Here is a 14416-nt window from a genome sequence, read left to right as displayed (position 1 = left end):
ACAGACCTCCACGCCTGATCTCCCTTTTTCAAGCTTTCTCACTGGTGAACTGAAATGCACCCCCACCCTCGGGTTTCTCCCAAGGGCCCACCTGCACTAAGAGGGGAGAGAGAGGCTCACAGGGGAAGAAAACGTTGCACTGAGATCATGCAAGCCTTGCAAATCTAAGACTGAGTCTCCCTTGCTTTGGTGCTTCTTTAGTTACATTTTATCCACGTGGCTCTGAAAAGGCCAGGTGAAGGAAATGAACACATGGGCATAAATAGTCACTTTCCCCGTCTCTGTTGATGGATATTTGCCCATTAATTCCCTTTGCACCCGCTCTCTCATGCCTTCATTTTCCCTATGCAATTACTGGTCCTAAATCCTCTCAGAGAAGGGAAGGCATGCATCCCCAATAGCATTTTGCATCTACAAATCAAACGTATAATTGGCATCTCATGACGGGTACCCACAAATCACAAAGCATTTGAAATTACAGGCACAAGATCGAGAGGGCATTTTCAGCCTTGTCGGAAAAGGTCTTCATAAACCTGTTTGAGAATGATAGGATATTCCCCAAATCTCCCATTCCGACACCATTTGCTATTATTTTAAAATCATTATGTTTGCTGAGCTTACATAATTTTTCAGCTATCAATGGAAGATTTCATTGGATACTCCATAATCTCTCTTTCTGCTGTGTGACTCTCTACAAATAAAAATGTTATAACAAAAAGAGCCTGGCTATCAAAAATATAATGGCCATGCATCTAAATTACCTGTGAGCACTCAACAATGATTTATTAAGAAATTGTACACCAGTATATCCCAGTGTCTTGAGAAACCCCACCACAGAGATGCTAAGGGTCAAGTCTTAGTTTTCTTATGAGCCAACGTCCTTCTCTAGAGAGATCTGTCTTTGTAGGGTTGGAATTTCCATCCAGCTTTCTTGAAAGTCCTACCTATGAACTTAGAGACTGTCCCACTGCTGGAGCATTGGAGTGATACTCCTTAAGTGTGAAAATTATTAACTTGGGATTAACTTGGGCATTTATAAAGATGTGTGACTCCTGTCAATTAAAAAAAAAAAAAAAGACATGAGATAGCACAAAAGACATCATTTGGCTTTTTCCCGTGTCCATGGCTTACAGTTCACAGAAGCGTAAATTCCGCGGCTATCCCACTCCGTGTCGGAAGCACTGAGTCTAAGTGGGGAGCTTGGGACGGCAGAGGTCACTTGTCATCTCACCCCATCTCTTCTTCTCCTTCCCTCACAGGCTACGCCCAGGAGGAACAGCTGAAGGAAGAGGAGGAAATAAAAGAAGAAGAGGAGGAAGAGGAGGACAGCCGTTCGGTAGCTCAGTTTCAGGGCAGCAATGACCCAGGGACAGACGAGGAGCTAGAAACGGGCCCAGAGCAGAAGGGCTGCTTCAGCTACCAGAACTCTCCCGGAAGCCACTTGTCCAACCAGGATGCGGAGAACGAGTCTCTGCTGAGCGATGCCAGCGATCAGGTGTCGGACGCCAAGAGCGTCTGCGGTCGGGATGCCTCGGACCAGAAAGCCGGCGTGCACCCCAAGCTGCCCAACGAAAGCCACAACTGCATGGATAAAATGACCGCCGTCTACGCCAACATCCTGTCGGATTCCTACTGGTCGGGCCTGGGCCTGGGCTTCAAGCTGTCTAGTGGCGAGCGGCGCAGTTGCGACACCCGCAATGGCAGCAGCAAGACGGATTTCGACTGGCACCAGGACGCGCTGTCCAAGAGCCTCCAGCAGAACTTGCCATCCCGGTCGGTGGGGAAGCCCAGCCTGTTCAGCTCGGTGCAGCTGTACCGTCAGAGCAGCAAGATGTGCGGGACGGTGTTCACCGGGGCCAGCCGGTTCCGCTGCCGACAGTGCAGTGCCGCCTACGACACCCTGGTCGAGCTGACCGTGCACATGAACGAGACGGGCCACTACCAAGACGACAACCGCAAGAAGGACAAGCTGCGCCCCGCCAGCTACTCGAAGCCCCGGAAGCGGGCTTTCCAGGATATGGACAAGGAGGACGCTCAGAAGGTTCTCAAGTGCATGTTTTGTGGCGACTCGTTCGATTCCCTCCAAGACCTGAGCGTCCACATGATCAAAACAAAACATTACCAAAAAGTGCCTTTGAAGGAGCCAGTCCCAACCATTTCCTCGAAAATGGTCACTCCGGCCAAGAAACGCGTCTTCGACGTCAACCGGCCGTGTTCCCCCGATTCGACCACCGGCTCGCTGGCAGACCCGTTCTCCTCCCAGAAGCCCGCCGGCCTGCAGCTCTCCTCTAACAACCGCTATGGCTACCAGAACGGCGCCAGCTACACGTGGCAGTTCGAGGCCTGCAAGTCCCAGATCCTCAAGTGCATGGAGTGCGGGAGCTCGCATGACACCCTGCAGCAGCTCACCACCCACATGATGGTCACCGGCCACTTCCTCAAGGTCACCAGCTCGGCCTCCAAGAAGGGCAAGCAGCTGGTGTTGGACCCCCTGGCCGTGGAGAAGATGCAGTCGCTGTCCGACACCCCGAGCAGTGACTCGCTCGCTCCCAAGCCTTCGGGTAACTCTGCCTCCGAGGGGGCAGCCCCAACCCCCGAGCTGAAGAAGGAGGGCAAAAAGGAAAAACCGGAGGAGAGCAGTAAGGATGAGAAAGGCATGAAACGGGAGGAGTACGACGATCCCCTGCAAAAGCCTTTGGACCCCACCGTGAAATATCAGTATCTAAGGGAGGAGGACCTGGAGGACGGCTCCAAGGGCGGAGGGGACATTCTGAAGTCCCTGGAAAATACCGTCACCACAGCCATCAACAAGGCCCAGAACGGGGCTCCCAGCTGGAGCGCGTACCCCAGCATCCACGCAGCCTACCAGCTGTCCGAGGGCGCCAAGCCTGCTCTGCCCCTGGGCTCCCAGGTCCTGCAGATCCGGCCTAACCTCCCCAACAAGCTAAGGCCCATTGCCCCCAAGTGGAAAGTGATGCCGCTGGTCTCTGTGCCCGCGAACCTGGCCCCATACACCCAAGTGAAGAAGGAGCCCGACGACAAGGAGGAAGCCGCCAAGGAGTGCGGGAAAGAAAGTCCCCAGGAGGAGGCGTCGTCTTTCAGCCACAGCGATGGGGACGCTTTCGCCAAAAGCGAAACCCCGTCGGAATCCAAGAAGGCCGAGCCTTGCCTGCTGAAGGAGGAGGCCAGGCTGGGGGAGGAGGGCGGCGAGCCGGAGAAACGCGCGCCGCCGGAGCCCGCGCCCTCTCTCAGCAACGGGTGCGCGCTCCCCCCGCGGGCGCCGGCCCTGCCGTGCATCAACCCGCTCAGCGCCCTGCAGTCCGTCCTCAACAACCACCTGGGCAAGGCCACGGAACCCCTGCGCTCCCCTTCCTGCTCCAGCCCGAGCTCAAGCACAATTTCGATGTTCCACAAGTCGGCTCTCGGCGTCATGGACAAGCCCGGCCTGAGCCCCGCCCCCACGCGGCCGGCCAGCGTGTCCCGGCGCTACCTGTTCGAGAGCAACGATCAGCCCATCGACCTGACCAAGTCCAAGAGCAAGAAAGCCGAGTCCTCGCAAGCACAATCCTGCACGTCCCCCCCTCAGAAGCATGCTCTGTCTGACATCGCCGACATGGTCAAGGTCCTCCCCAAGGCCACCACGCCCAAGCCCGCCGCTTCCTCGCGCGGGCCCCCCGTGAAGCTGGAAATGGACGTCAGGCGCTTCGAGGACGTCTCCAGCGAGGTGTCCACGTTGCATAAGAGGAAAGGCCGGCAGTCCAACTGGAACCCTCAGCATCTCCTGATCCTGCAGGCACAGTTCGCCTCGAGCCTCTTCCAGACGTCCGAGGGCAAGTACCTGCTCTCCGACCTGGGCCCTCAGGAGCGCATGCAGATCTCCAAGTTCACGGGGCTCTCCATGACCACCATCAGCCACTGGCTGGCCAACGTCAAGTACCAGCTGAGGAAAACGGGCGGGACAAAGTTTCTGAAAAACATGGACAAAGGACACCCTATCTTTTATTGCAGTGACTGTGCCTCCCAGTTTAGAACGCCTTCTACCTACATCAGTCACTTAGAGTCGCACCTGGGTTTCCAAATGAAGGACATGACCCGCATGGCCGTGGAACAGCAAAGCAAGGCGGAACCAGAGATCTCCCGGGTGTCGTCGGCTCAGAGGTCTCCGGAAACCATAGCTGGCGAAGAGGACACGGACTCTAAATTCAAGTGTAAGTTGTGCTGTCGGACATTTGTGAGCAAACACGCGGTAAAACTCCACCTAAGCAAAACGCACAGCAAGTCACCTGAGCACCATTCACAGTTTGTAACGGACGTGGATGAAGAGTAGCTCTGCAGGTACGGGTTTGCTCCCAGGTGATGGCCCAGTAGCCTTGTGAGGAACGTCCTGATGGGAGATGGGTCCGTGTAGAGGCAGCTCATGTGTCTCGGTACCAAGAGGACAGTAGCCTGCTGGAATAGGACTTATTGGTATGAGGGACTAGAACATAAGTCCTAAGCGTCTCACTGTCCCCCGGTTAGAGTCGGTGATGAGTAGCGGGAAGTGGGCTCAGAGACATGGAGTTCCCAGAGTCCCACTGCGTGGCACGTGACCTCCTTCCTGACCCAGGGCCCAACTCTGAAGGTCCAGCCAAGGCTACACCTCGTTTTAATTAATACGTACGGACTTCCGTCACTGTCCCGTTTTGCCCCCTCGCCTTCCCATAGCGATGCTAAGGACTTAGATCCCGAGCGAAGGGTGAGCCGCAGGACAAACACTGTAGAGTTCCTGGGGGCAGCTGCTATGCAGAGATCGCTCCATCAGCTCGTGAACTTTATGATTATTATTCCTTGTAATTCATGCTTTTTGCAGCTTCCTTTCGGGCTGATTGCTCCCTTCCCCTCCCATCCCTCCGTTCTTGCCTCCATTAGGTTTGTTAGGAAATAGCTTCTACCCTGTGTAGTCAGTCAGACGGCAGGAAAATATTCTCTGCAGAACACGGAGGTCCAAAGAGAGGAAGCGTATTTTCTTCTCTCGTCCTCTGGTTTGCTTTAAGATAGACTATTATCAGCATCCACGTTTAACCAAGGTAGCTGAACTGCATACCCTTGAGTTTCCTTTACCTAAAGAAACAGATGACTTTCTGAACACCCATTGCTGATGCGCATGGGGTCGGTCCCACAGCTTCAAGTTCATCTGCGTCATGTATCATAGAAGTTCTGTGCCTTGTATAGTCACCAGTGCCCAGACTCTCTATGTCACCTCCAGGAAAGAGGACAGAAGCCAAGGTCAAATACGTTGGCAGACTTGGCCACACCGGCCGCTTTCAGATGTTTTCCAGACTGAGTCCTTCACACACTCCTTTCATCTCCTTCTTCTTTTTCTTTCCTTTTTTTTTTTTTTTTTTTTTTTGGTATTTTGTCCACTTCCTTCTCTCAGCATGATACCCCCTACATGCTAGGGACCCCCACACACACTCAGGTTGTCCTCCACCTCGGGCCCCACCCCGGACAGGGACCTGACTTGACTTAAAGCTTCTGCACATTCGAGTCCATTTTCCGTCATGCGAGGTGACCGATTCGTTCTTTGGGTCACTTCACAGTAAGAGTATCAGCGGTCAGTGTAACATATAAGCCCTCACCAGCCCCTAGTGTCAGAGCTTTTGTTTCTAAATAGGAGATTTTTGGATCAAGCCACAAAGGTCTGAGCCGTAGCCGAGTTCCAGGCCGAGGAGGGGTACTTCTGTGGTATGGCTTCGGGCTCACCTTGCAGCCAGGTGGGGGGGTTTGCCAAGTGTGAGGATGGTCAAGAGGAAATAAAGGGTGAAAATCTGGGACTGTCCCCTCACTGAGAAGATCTAAGAGCTTCTGATGAAAGGGGATCCCATCCTATAACTAACGGCTCCTTGGGTCCAAATGAAGACTGTTGTTTTGTTTGCATGTTTTTATCATGATAATTAAAATGTGTTACTAGCAGATTCATTTCTTGCTTTCCAAGCATGATCTGTTCAGCTCACACCATGGAAAGAAAAGCCAAAATTCATCTATTGAATCTATAAGTGAGCTTGGGGCTTGGCAACATTCTATTTATTTGCTATATAACATTTTATATCGTATGTAACTTGCTATTATACTTTTCTGGTCCTTGAAAAAAAAAAAAAAAAGGGTGGATATATACAGAATACCCAGCGAGAAAAGAGATGTTTCCAATCCCATAGTGGTAGGTCCAAACCATGGTGAAGAGGACAAATAGGGAATGTTTATTTGTGCTACAATAAAGACCAATTTTCCACCTGTTAGGTCTGTAATCATTCTTTGAAAAAAATTAATATCACTGCCAAAACACTGTGATACGTAAATAGAAAGATGGGAGAAAGAGAAAGCCTTAGTCAAAATCTGAAGCATGCGTGTCTGTTCTAAGGCAGCAAAGGTAAACTGATCATTTGGAAAAACCTACACAAAAGGCACTTAACAAATCTGTTAAGCACATAGATAGGGTAGCTCTTTTCTCATCCCTCTGCATGTGTACAAAATAAATATTTCTGATTTGGACCTCTGAGGCCCCACATCACAGAGTTAATCATTATATGAAACCAAAGCTCCATTCTTAGATAAACACCGTGATGCTGTGCTCGTGAAACAGGATTGAGTTTGAGTATTTAAAGAAAAAGAAAGTTTGCGTATTTAAGACTCATTCAGAACCATAGGTGTATACGTGTGTTGTGTGTACACAAAAAAATGGTGCGTGTGCATGGTCTGTTTGTGTTAATACTAAAGATATTACAGTCTGCCTGACTAGCTCCCACATTTGCACAGAGGGGGGCTTTCTGATCCTCTGGCCACGTACGGGAAGAATTGCTTCACCCTCCAGGTCCTCCCTTAGGACAACATCCACACAGTACCTTGTCCACTGCTTAGAATTATGCAGATAGGTTTTTAAGTGATCACAAAACGAGATCGCTGTTATCCAGAACTCTAATTTTAGTTGGTATGCATGATAGCGCAAATTGTACAAAATGACATGATGTTTTAGAAAGCATGGTCAAGATTTTATGGAAAATTTGGGAGCTTTGCCATATCTCTGTTCTCTGTGAGACGCAAATTTTGGCCTGAATTTCCTTTCCTTTCTTAGATAGGTCGTAAATCCTGCAAAATGCTCTGCCAAATATTAAAGGCAACTTTTCATTAAAAATTAATTAGATGATGTTAAATGCGCATCCCTATTTTAGGACAGAAGTAATCTAAAACGATTTCAGTAAGTATCTGCCTATACCTTTAAAAACCACACGCTCTCGAATAATAGAAATTAAACAAAGAGCAAATCAATGAGTCTAAAATGCACAAGGACTTGAAATTATAGTCATTATCGTGTAATCCAGTGTACAAGTTTAAAGCACACCTAGCCTTGAAATTCGGGGCAAAAATGAATTCTAGTCCAATAACTGCCACCTTTGTTGTGGGTGACTTGATAAAAACACACATTCAGGGTGAACAGCATGTAAACTTGCCAAATACAATACAGGGTACCCAGTTAAATCTGAATTTCAGATACACAACAAATAAGTTTTTAGAATAAGCCATCCCAAACGTTGCAGGGGCCATATTTCTACTGAAAAGGATACTCGTTGTCTGAGATTCAGATTTTCCTGGGCATTCTGTATTTTTATTCGCTCAGTCTGGCAACCCTAACAATACGGATTCTATGGCATTCTGGAAAAAGCAAAGGGCTGGATTAATTAATGTCTATAAGATACATCACCCTTTCATTCATCCATTAAATAAATATTCCTCCTCCCCTCCCTCCCTTCCTTCCTTCCTCCCGGCCTCCCTCCTTCCTTTTTCCCGTGCCTGCATTTCTTTCATCTTACAACAAACATAGAGGTTTGCTTTTACTACGCACCAGCTTCTGCTCCGCATTGGCTGTGTAATGGTGAACTAGCAGACATGCTGATTGTGATAGCCGAATGTGCCAGCCCTGCGGCAGGCGCTTTACAAACATCATTCCACTTGATTCTCACAAAATGGCCCTATAAGGTAGGGGTGGACTCAACCGTGTAACGGGAGGAAAAGGAGGCAGAGAGATTCTGCACGAATTCCTACAATCGCATAACCTCGCTCATTCGTTATCACCTATCCAGAAGGCCATCTCTCCAGGCCCCACACCGCGCTGATCCCAGGGAATAAACCGGTGACCGGAACAAGAATCTGCCTTTGAGGCTCGTGGTAGACACGCAGATGAGCGGCCGTGGGGTAAACGCTGAATGGAGGACACGGGAGGGGCATCTGCCCGATTCCCGAGGGAACGATGGTTTCGGGGGCCTGTGATGTTAATGCGTCCTCTGGCTGCCCAGGGTCTCGGGCTTGGGTGCAAACCCTAACTCATCCGGTCTCCCTAAGCTATGGCCCAATTCTCTGTCTGTAAAATGGGGACACGGTTCTCCCCTCTTAGAAAATTTGTGAGAATTAAATAGGCCTGTGCAACTCTTTTCCAGGAAGCCTGGCAACCAGTAGGTTCACGGGAAAAGTGAGTCCTCCACAATGCCCGCGGGTTTCCGCCACGCTCTTCAGCCTCCCTTGAAGAGTGTAGAAGCTGTGGGCTCTCCCCAGGTGCCCCCGTGGAAACCTCAGCTTGCAGTTTGATCATAATGATAGCAAATGACAGCAAAACTCCCACGTACACGCTTCTTCCACGGGCCAGGCATGGTGATTCATGCCACTCTGATTTTGCAATGAGCTCTGAGGGCTTTGTGATTTGTCCCCGAGTGTGCACTCAGGGCACAGAGGGACTCGAGCTTGGGACTGCTCCTCACTCATCACCTTCTTCTGCCTCTTGGCTTCTCTGCCACCTTGCCTGGTGGTTTCTAGATGCTCCCATGGCCACATGGACAACAGGGCTGTAATCGTGACACATGAGCTAGAGATAGGCAAGAGCTCCCCTGAGCTTCTCAGAGGCTCCAGTGGCAAACTGAATATGGAAACTCAGGGGCCTGGGACTGGCCCGCAGCCTAGAGCAAAGCATCCTCGTTCTCCTGACTGTGATGTCCTTGGCCAGTCAGGCAATTAGACATTTACCATATAGCATCCAACCAAGGAATGACCCGAATTCCAGTGAAAATATACATGTACCGGATTTTTTTTTTTTTTGGATCCTCATCCTGACTCTCATTTAGGGGAAACAAAATGAGAATTCAGAAACAGGGTCAGCTATAAGACTCGTGTATTTCCTACACAGCGAGAAACAAATGTGTCATCTGTTTTAATGTTTCCATTTTATGCAAGCGATCTGGCTTCCATCCCTCGCACATCGCCGGTCCCCTTCTCTGTTGCTCTGTCCCCCTCATTGGGAACCTTCGAAATCTCAATCCTGACGTGTATAATTTGGTGCTTTAATATAGAGTAACATTATTTTTCATTTACTCCAATCTGCCATCAGTATCATCTTTTCATTTAACCAGATGCAATTCTTTTTTCTTTCACTAAATTGAAAATCCATGAGCGACAGGGAGTGCAATGTTTTAATTAGCTCATATTTTTTATATGGATTTATGTCTTTAAAATACATTTGTGTAATTCTTCAGCTAAATTAAAAACGTCTTTCCGCGAAAGTGAGGAGGGGAAAATAAAGAGCTGAATTGTGTCATTAGCTTAGGTAGATACAGATGGAGAGCAGGACCTCGCGGGGGTGGGGTGGAGGGTGGGGGGGACACACGGCAATTCCTGGAGCACCTGCCCGGCGGATTCTGAACTCGCCCCTTCATTTAAAGAAGACTTTCTCTATAGAGATTTCATGGCAACGTCTTGAGGAAGGATTTTTTTTTTTTTTTGGAAGGCCCCTAGAAAGTAAACAAGCAGCTACCTTCAACGAACTAATTTGAAACCGAACCAGCCGCCAAACAAAACAGGCAGGAAAAAAAAAAAAAAAGAAGAAGAAGAAGGAGAGGAAGTCATAATGATAAACAGTTTCCCCTGCATTTCTCTCTTTGTCTTTTTTTTAACTATCAAGTTTAAAGCTTTCCACAGTGCTTTTTTTTTTTTTTTTTTTTTTTTTTTTTTTTACTTTATAGGAGACAAGTGACATTCTGTGGTAAATGGGAGGCAAAGCCATGCAGAACTGAAATCTCTCTAATGCACTGACACTAACTTGCCCTCTATTGTTGGAACCGAGCAGGCTCTCATGATTGTTCATCAAACGGCTCCTAATGCAGTTAAAGCATTCAGCTATAATTTCTCCTTGCATTTATAATTACTGTCATAGACTGCACACCTCGGTGAGCAGATTAAAGCTATAAACTATTTAGCCACGGCTCTAAGACGAGGAACTTGATTTGTCTGGCAGGAATTATTTGTTAGAGAGCTTGACACATCACATAAAAATGACTCAACTTGATGAAGAACAATGCATTTTAGCAATGCGGGGATTTTAAATCACTCCTGATGCCACGCCCTGCAGGAACCGCAGGGCGGTGTGTTCGATGATATGTGGGCCACGGAGATCACGTTAGGGGTACCAGAACAGAGGAGGCTGTGATGTGCCTCTGCTGGCTTTCCGGACGCTTCCCCTGAAAGAACAGGAGTTGGTTGGAAATCAGTACATGTCACGTCCTCCCGTTAAATCCAGTGTAAATGTTACAGGAGGCTTCCCGGGCAGGGAAAAGGGGGCTGCCAGGAGCCGAAGGTGCACGTCACCTTTGGGGGCCTTTAGAGAACTTGGTGCTGCTGTCGAGAACACGTGCCCCCAGAGCCCAGGAAGCCGGGGCTCCGTGGAAAGTGCTGGTGGTGGTTTTTCCTGGAACGGTCTTTATTTCTTCGGTCTTTTTGTTTTTTTGTTTTGGTTTGGTTTGGTTTTTCTTACTTGCTGGAGGCATAGCATATATTTAGGCATGGAGGGCATTCCTTTGGGGGTCATCTTTTAGCGATGCTGTGAAAACTTGAAAAAAAAAAAATTCCATGTCCAGGTCGAGAAGCAAGACTGGCAGAGACCAGGGAGTGGTAAATGCGGGTCCTTTCTTCCTCTTCCTGTTTGTGTTGCTGACTAGCTAAAATAGTGTAGGGACAGAGCTCAGCCCCTGGGTCTGGCCCTCCAAGCAGGTGCTCGATGAACCTCACCCTCCTCTTGATTCCCCACCTTGATCATCTGCCTGAAAACAATCCCTTTCTGTTTGCTGAAGGCTTAGATCAAGATGTGGGATGGATTGTGCCATTTTATTTGAAGAAATCGGGAGAGACTATGAGGACAGACTTAATTAAATCAGGTCTGGATGGTTGGAGGGTGGCAGGAGGCATGGAAGTATGGGGGGGGGGGTTGGGGTGCCCGAGAAAAGATAGATATAGCATTAACCTGCATTTCTTTCCCTCTTGGTTCTGCTTTTTTTTCTCTCTGCCACCAGCTACCTTGAAAAATTCCACTTGCTGCCGTCCAGACTCGCCAGTGGCTATGCCATGCTTAGGAAGGTCTGCACTAGGAAGGTCTGCACGGGAGTCCCAGTGCAGATAATGACGGCGATGATGTTGATTAGATGTGGTAAGAAAACAGTGCTTGGCAGCGTCTGCTACCACCACTGTTCTCGCCATGATCGATCCCGGCAGAGAATTAACATTTACTGCGCATTTACGATATCCTGGCTCTTGTACTCAGGTGGTCTATGTGTGTCTTACCTCAATCAGTCTTACCCTAAATCTCGACAAAGAAAGAAGGGTAATGCCATCCAGCTTACGGGTGAGGAAACCGGCCCTCACACAGGTGAGGTGATCCCCAGGCTCACAGAGCTAGCACGTGGTAGACCCGGAAATCTGGGGTGGCAAAGGAATGATTTACCTCAAGCCAGAATTTTGGCTGAAACTTCTCCCAGCGCCTTTCTGGTATCTCTGGGGTTAAATTCTATCGGGTGCTGCACCAAAGCATGAGGTGGGAACCCGTCCCCAAGTTACTGGCAGGGGAGAGATGTGGAGGGGGGCAAAAAAAAAAAAAAAAAACAAGTTTCAGTGTCCTGAAAGGCCAGATCTTTGACATGGACAACTTTCTCCCTCCCGGGCCCTCTGGCAAATTGGTGCTTTCACTGTACCCGGTTTTATCTGGTATTTTTTTTGTCTATGGAGAAAAAAATGATGTTTCAGGTTATGTTATTTTCAATGCTACATTACTTGATTTCACAGTCAAATAATTCTATTTTTGTTCACCAGAGGATTTTGTCATGTTTAATTGTTTATGACTCCCTACTCCCCCCCATATTTGCTGTAGCCTCCATTTCCCCCCGTGCCGCCTTCCCGTGGATTCTCTGGTGTGCGGTAACCATGGAGATGGGTCCCGATTGGGTAGCATTGGCTCTGGCTGAGAAGTCGGAGGACCAATCAGGACTTTGTCATCCCAGAAATGTAGGAACGGGAAGTGAGAGGACACTGGAGTGGAGGGAAGGCCTGTCACAAAGTCTCAGGAGACGGGACTTCCTGATGCCCAGAAATCCCACGAGGGAAGCATCGTGCAGCTAAACTCAGGGGGGAGGTACGTGGGCTCTGGAGCCTACTGAGGCCTGGGCCCTGGGCCACATCTCCACTTCCTAGCTGAGAGACCAAGGGCAGGTCACGTCACCTCTCTGACCCTCGGCTCCTCTTCTGTCAAGTGGCCGCATGAAGGCTGGCTTCACGTAGTGTTATAGGGATAAAATGGAAGAAAACCTACCAAGGGTCTTCCTGGTACAACATCAGGCACACAGAAATGACCCATTAAAGAGAGCTGCTCTTATCATTGTTGACATACAACAGCCCCAGAATGAAGGGCGGGTTAACGTGTCCCAGGACTTTAATTCTAATAGCAACAGCCACAGTCATACTGTGCTGCAACCAAGTCACATTTTGTGTCTCAGGAACGTCCACTGGGGAAAGAGAAATGTGAAAACCTGCATCACACAGTGGACATTACATGTTGGGACAGTGGCCCGTGTGAGGACCACAGTGGTGCACGACACAGAGGTGGGCTCTGCCCTCGGAAAGCAGACAGCCCACCGTGGAAGAAGGACATGACACCACCAAGGCTGACACTGAGCTCAGTGTCATCACAGGGAGAGTACTGAGGGATCGGGAGCCAAGGGGGTGCGAGGATGTCTGATCCGATCGGCAGAGATCTAGGCTGCGTCCGGAACGAGAAAAGGCACTAGCAGGTGGCAAAGGGGGTGGGCACCAGGACGAAAGGAATGGCAAGAAGAAAGCCTCATAAGGTCGAGCGGGGGGGTTCGTTCCAGAAAATGCCTGTTGTTCGGTGTGGCCGGAGCTGTGTTTCAGGGAGAAGATGGCATAGAGGAGGCGCTGGTCAGGCAGAGAAGTTGGGGGATACACGTATGATGGCTCCCCTCCAGCCTATAAACTTATCTTTTGAGCCTCACCGAGACAGATGTTCAATACAGGTTTGCTTTATTGAAAGAGTCAAACATCATTTCCGCAGAGTTGACTTTGTGGGGCTTGGAAGCGGTGAGGCACCAGACTCTTCCCTGAAGGTGAACGTGGCATCCGCCTCTAAGGTCATGGAGGCCGGGGCTGCATCTGATTAGCTCCCCACGTACAGACTCTATAAATTTTGGAAGGCAGCAGGGAGGGAAGGACAGTGTCTAGGAGGTGATCATAACTTCCTGGGACATCCCCCATGTGTGAAATAACGGTAATGCCCGTGTCACTCATCAGTCCGGCGGACGGAGTAGGTAAAGCAGGCGGAAGCCTTAGCACAGAGCACAGCGCGTAATAGAAGCCCCAAAGGAAGGAAATTTCAGGCTCTGTGAAGCCCAGCAAAGTGCGAGGAAGTGAGAAGCCTTTCCAGCCCACGGTCCAATGATTTGCCCAGAGGACTAACATTGCCATGAGGCCTAACAAATGCCTTTTTTTTTGAGGTATGCTCGCCCACGGGAGCAGAGTCAACAGATGCCTTCAGGGGAATGAGTCAAGCCTCCCGCACCCGGAGGAGCGGAGGCCACCTAAGGGATGATGACAGCCACCTACTTTAAACAGCGGGGGGAAGAGGGGCAGGGAAGGGAAGGAAGGAGGTTGAGAAGGAGCGGTCATGTGACAAATTGAGGGCAGAACATTCCAGGTGGGAAAACAGAAGGGTTGGTACATCTGATTCAGGGAAAGGCCGTGTCGAGGGCTGGGATTGGAGGCATAGGGGCGTGGTTGGGGTGCGGTGGGGACATGAGGCAAGTCAGCGCTTTGTAGAACATCCTGATAACTTTAGACTTTTTCATCCCAAGCCCAATGAGAAGCCATTGTAGGGGTTTAGGAGGACAAGGCCATGATCTACTTTGCCCTTCAGAAGACTATTGTGGTGACAGAGTGTAGAATGGATGAGAGCCGTCAAGGGCAAACGTGGGCCCGTGAGGAGGGGATGGGAAGGACAGGGGGGCAGTGAAGGCAGCAAGCATGGAGAGGAGTGAGTGGCCTTGGGCGGTTCCAGGCCACT

General features: G+C 49.6%; 1 protein-coding gene across 1 annotated transcript in view; it reads left to right on the top strand.

The window, feature by feature from the left end:
• Window positions 1-14416, top strand: part of TSHZ2 (teashirt zinc finger homeobox 2) — a 429540-nt gene that overhangs the window by 252402 nt on the left and 162722 nt on the right. The window contains exon 2 of the mRNA XM_080814368.1: window positions 1260-4335. Coding sequence (XP_080670494.1) covers window positions 1260-4327 — 3068 coding nt within the window. The 3' untranslated portion in view covers window positions 4328-4335. The remainder of the gene's footprint in view (window positions 1-1259; window positions 4336-14416) is intronic.

Source organism: Martes martes (assembly GCF_963455335.1).
Source record: "Martes martes genome assembly, chromosome: 9".
Classification (NCBI taxonomy): Eukaryota; Metazoa; Chordata; class Mammalia; order Carnivora; family Mustelidae; genus Martes; species Martes martes.
This window is presented reverse-complemented; position numbering and strand designations above follow the sequence as displayed.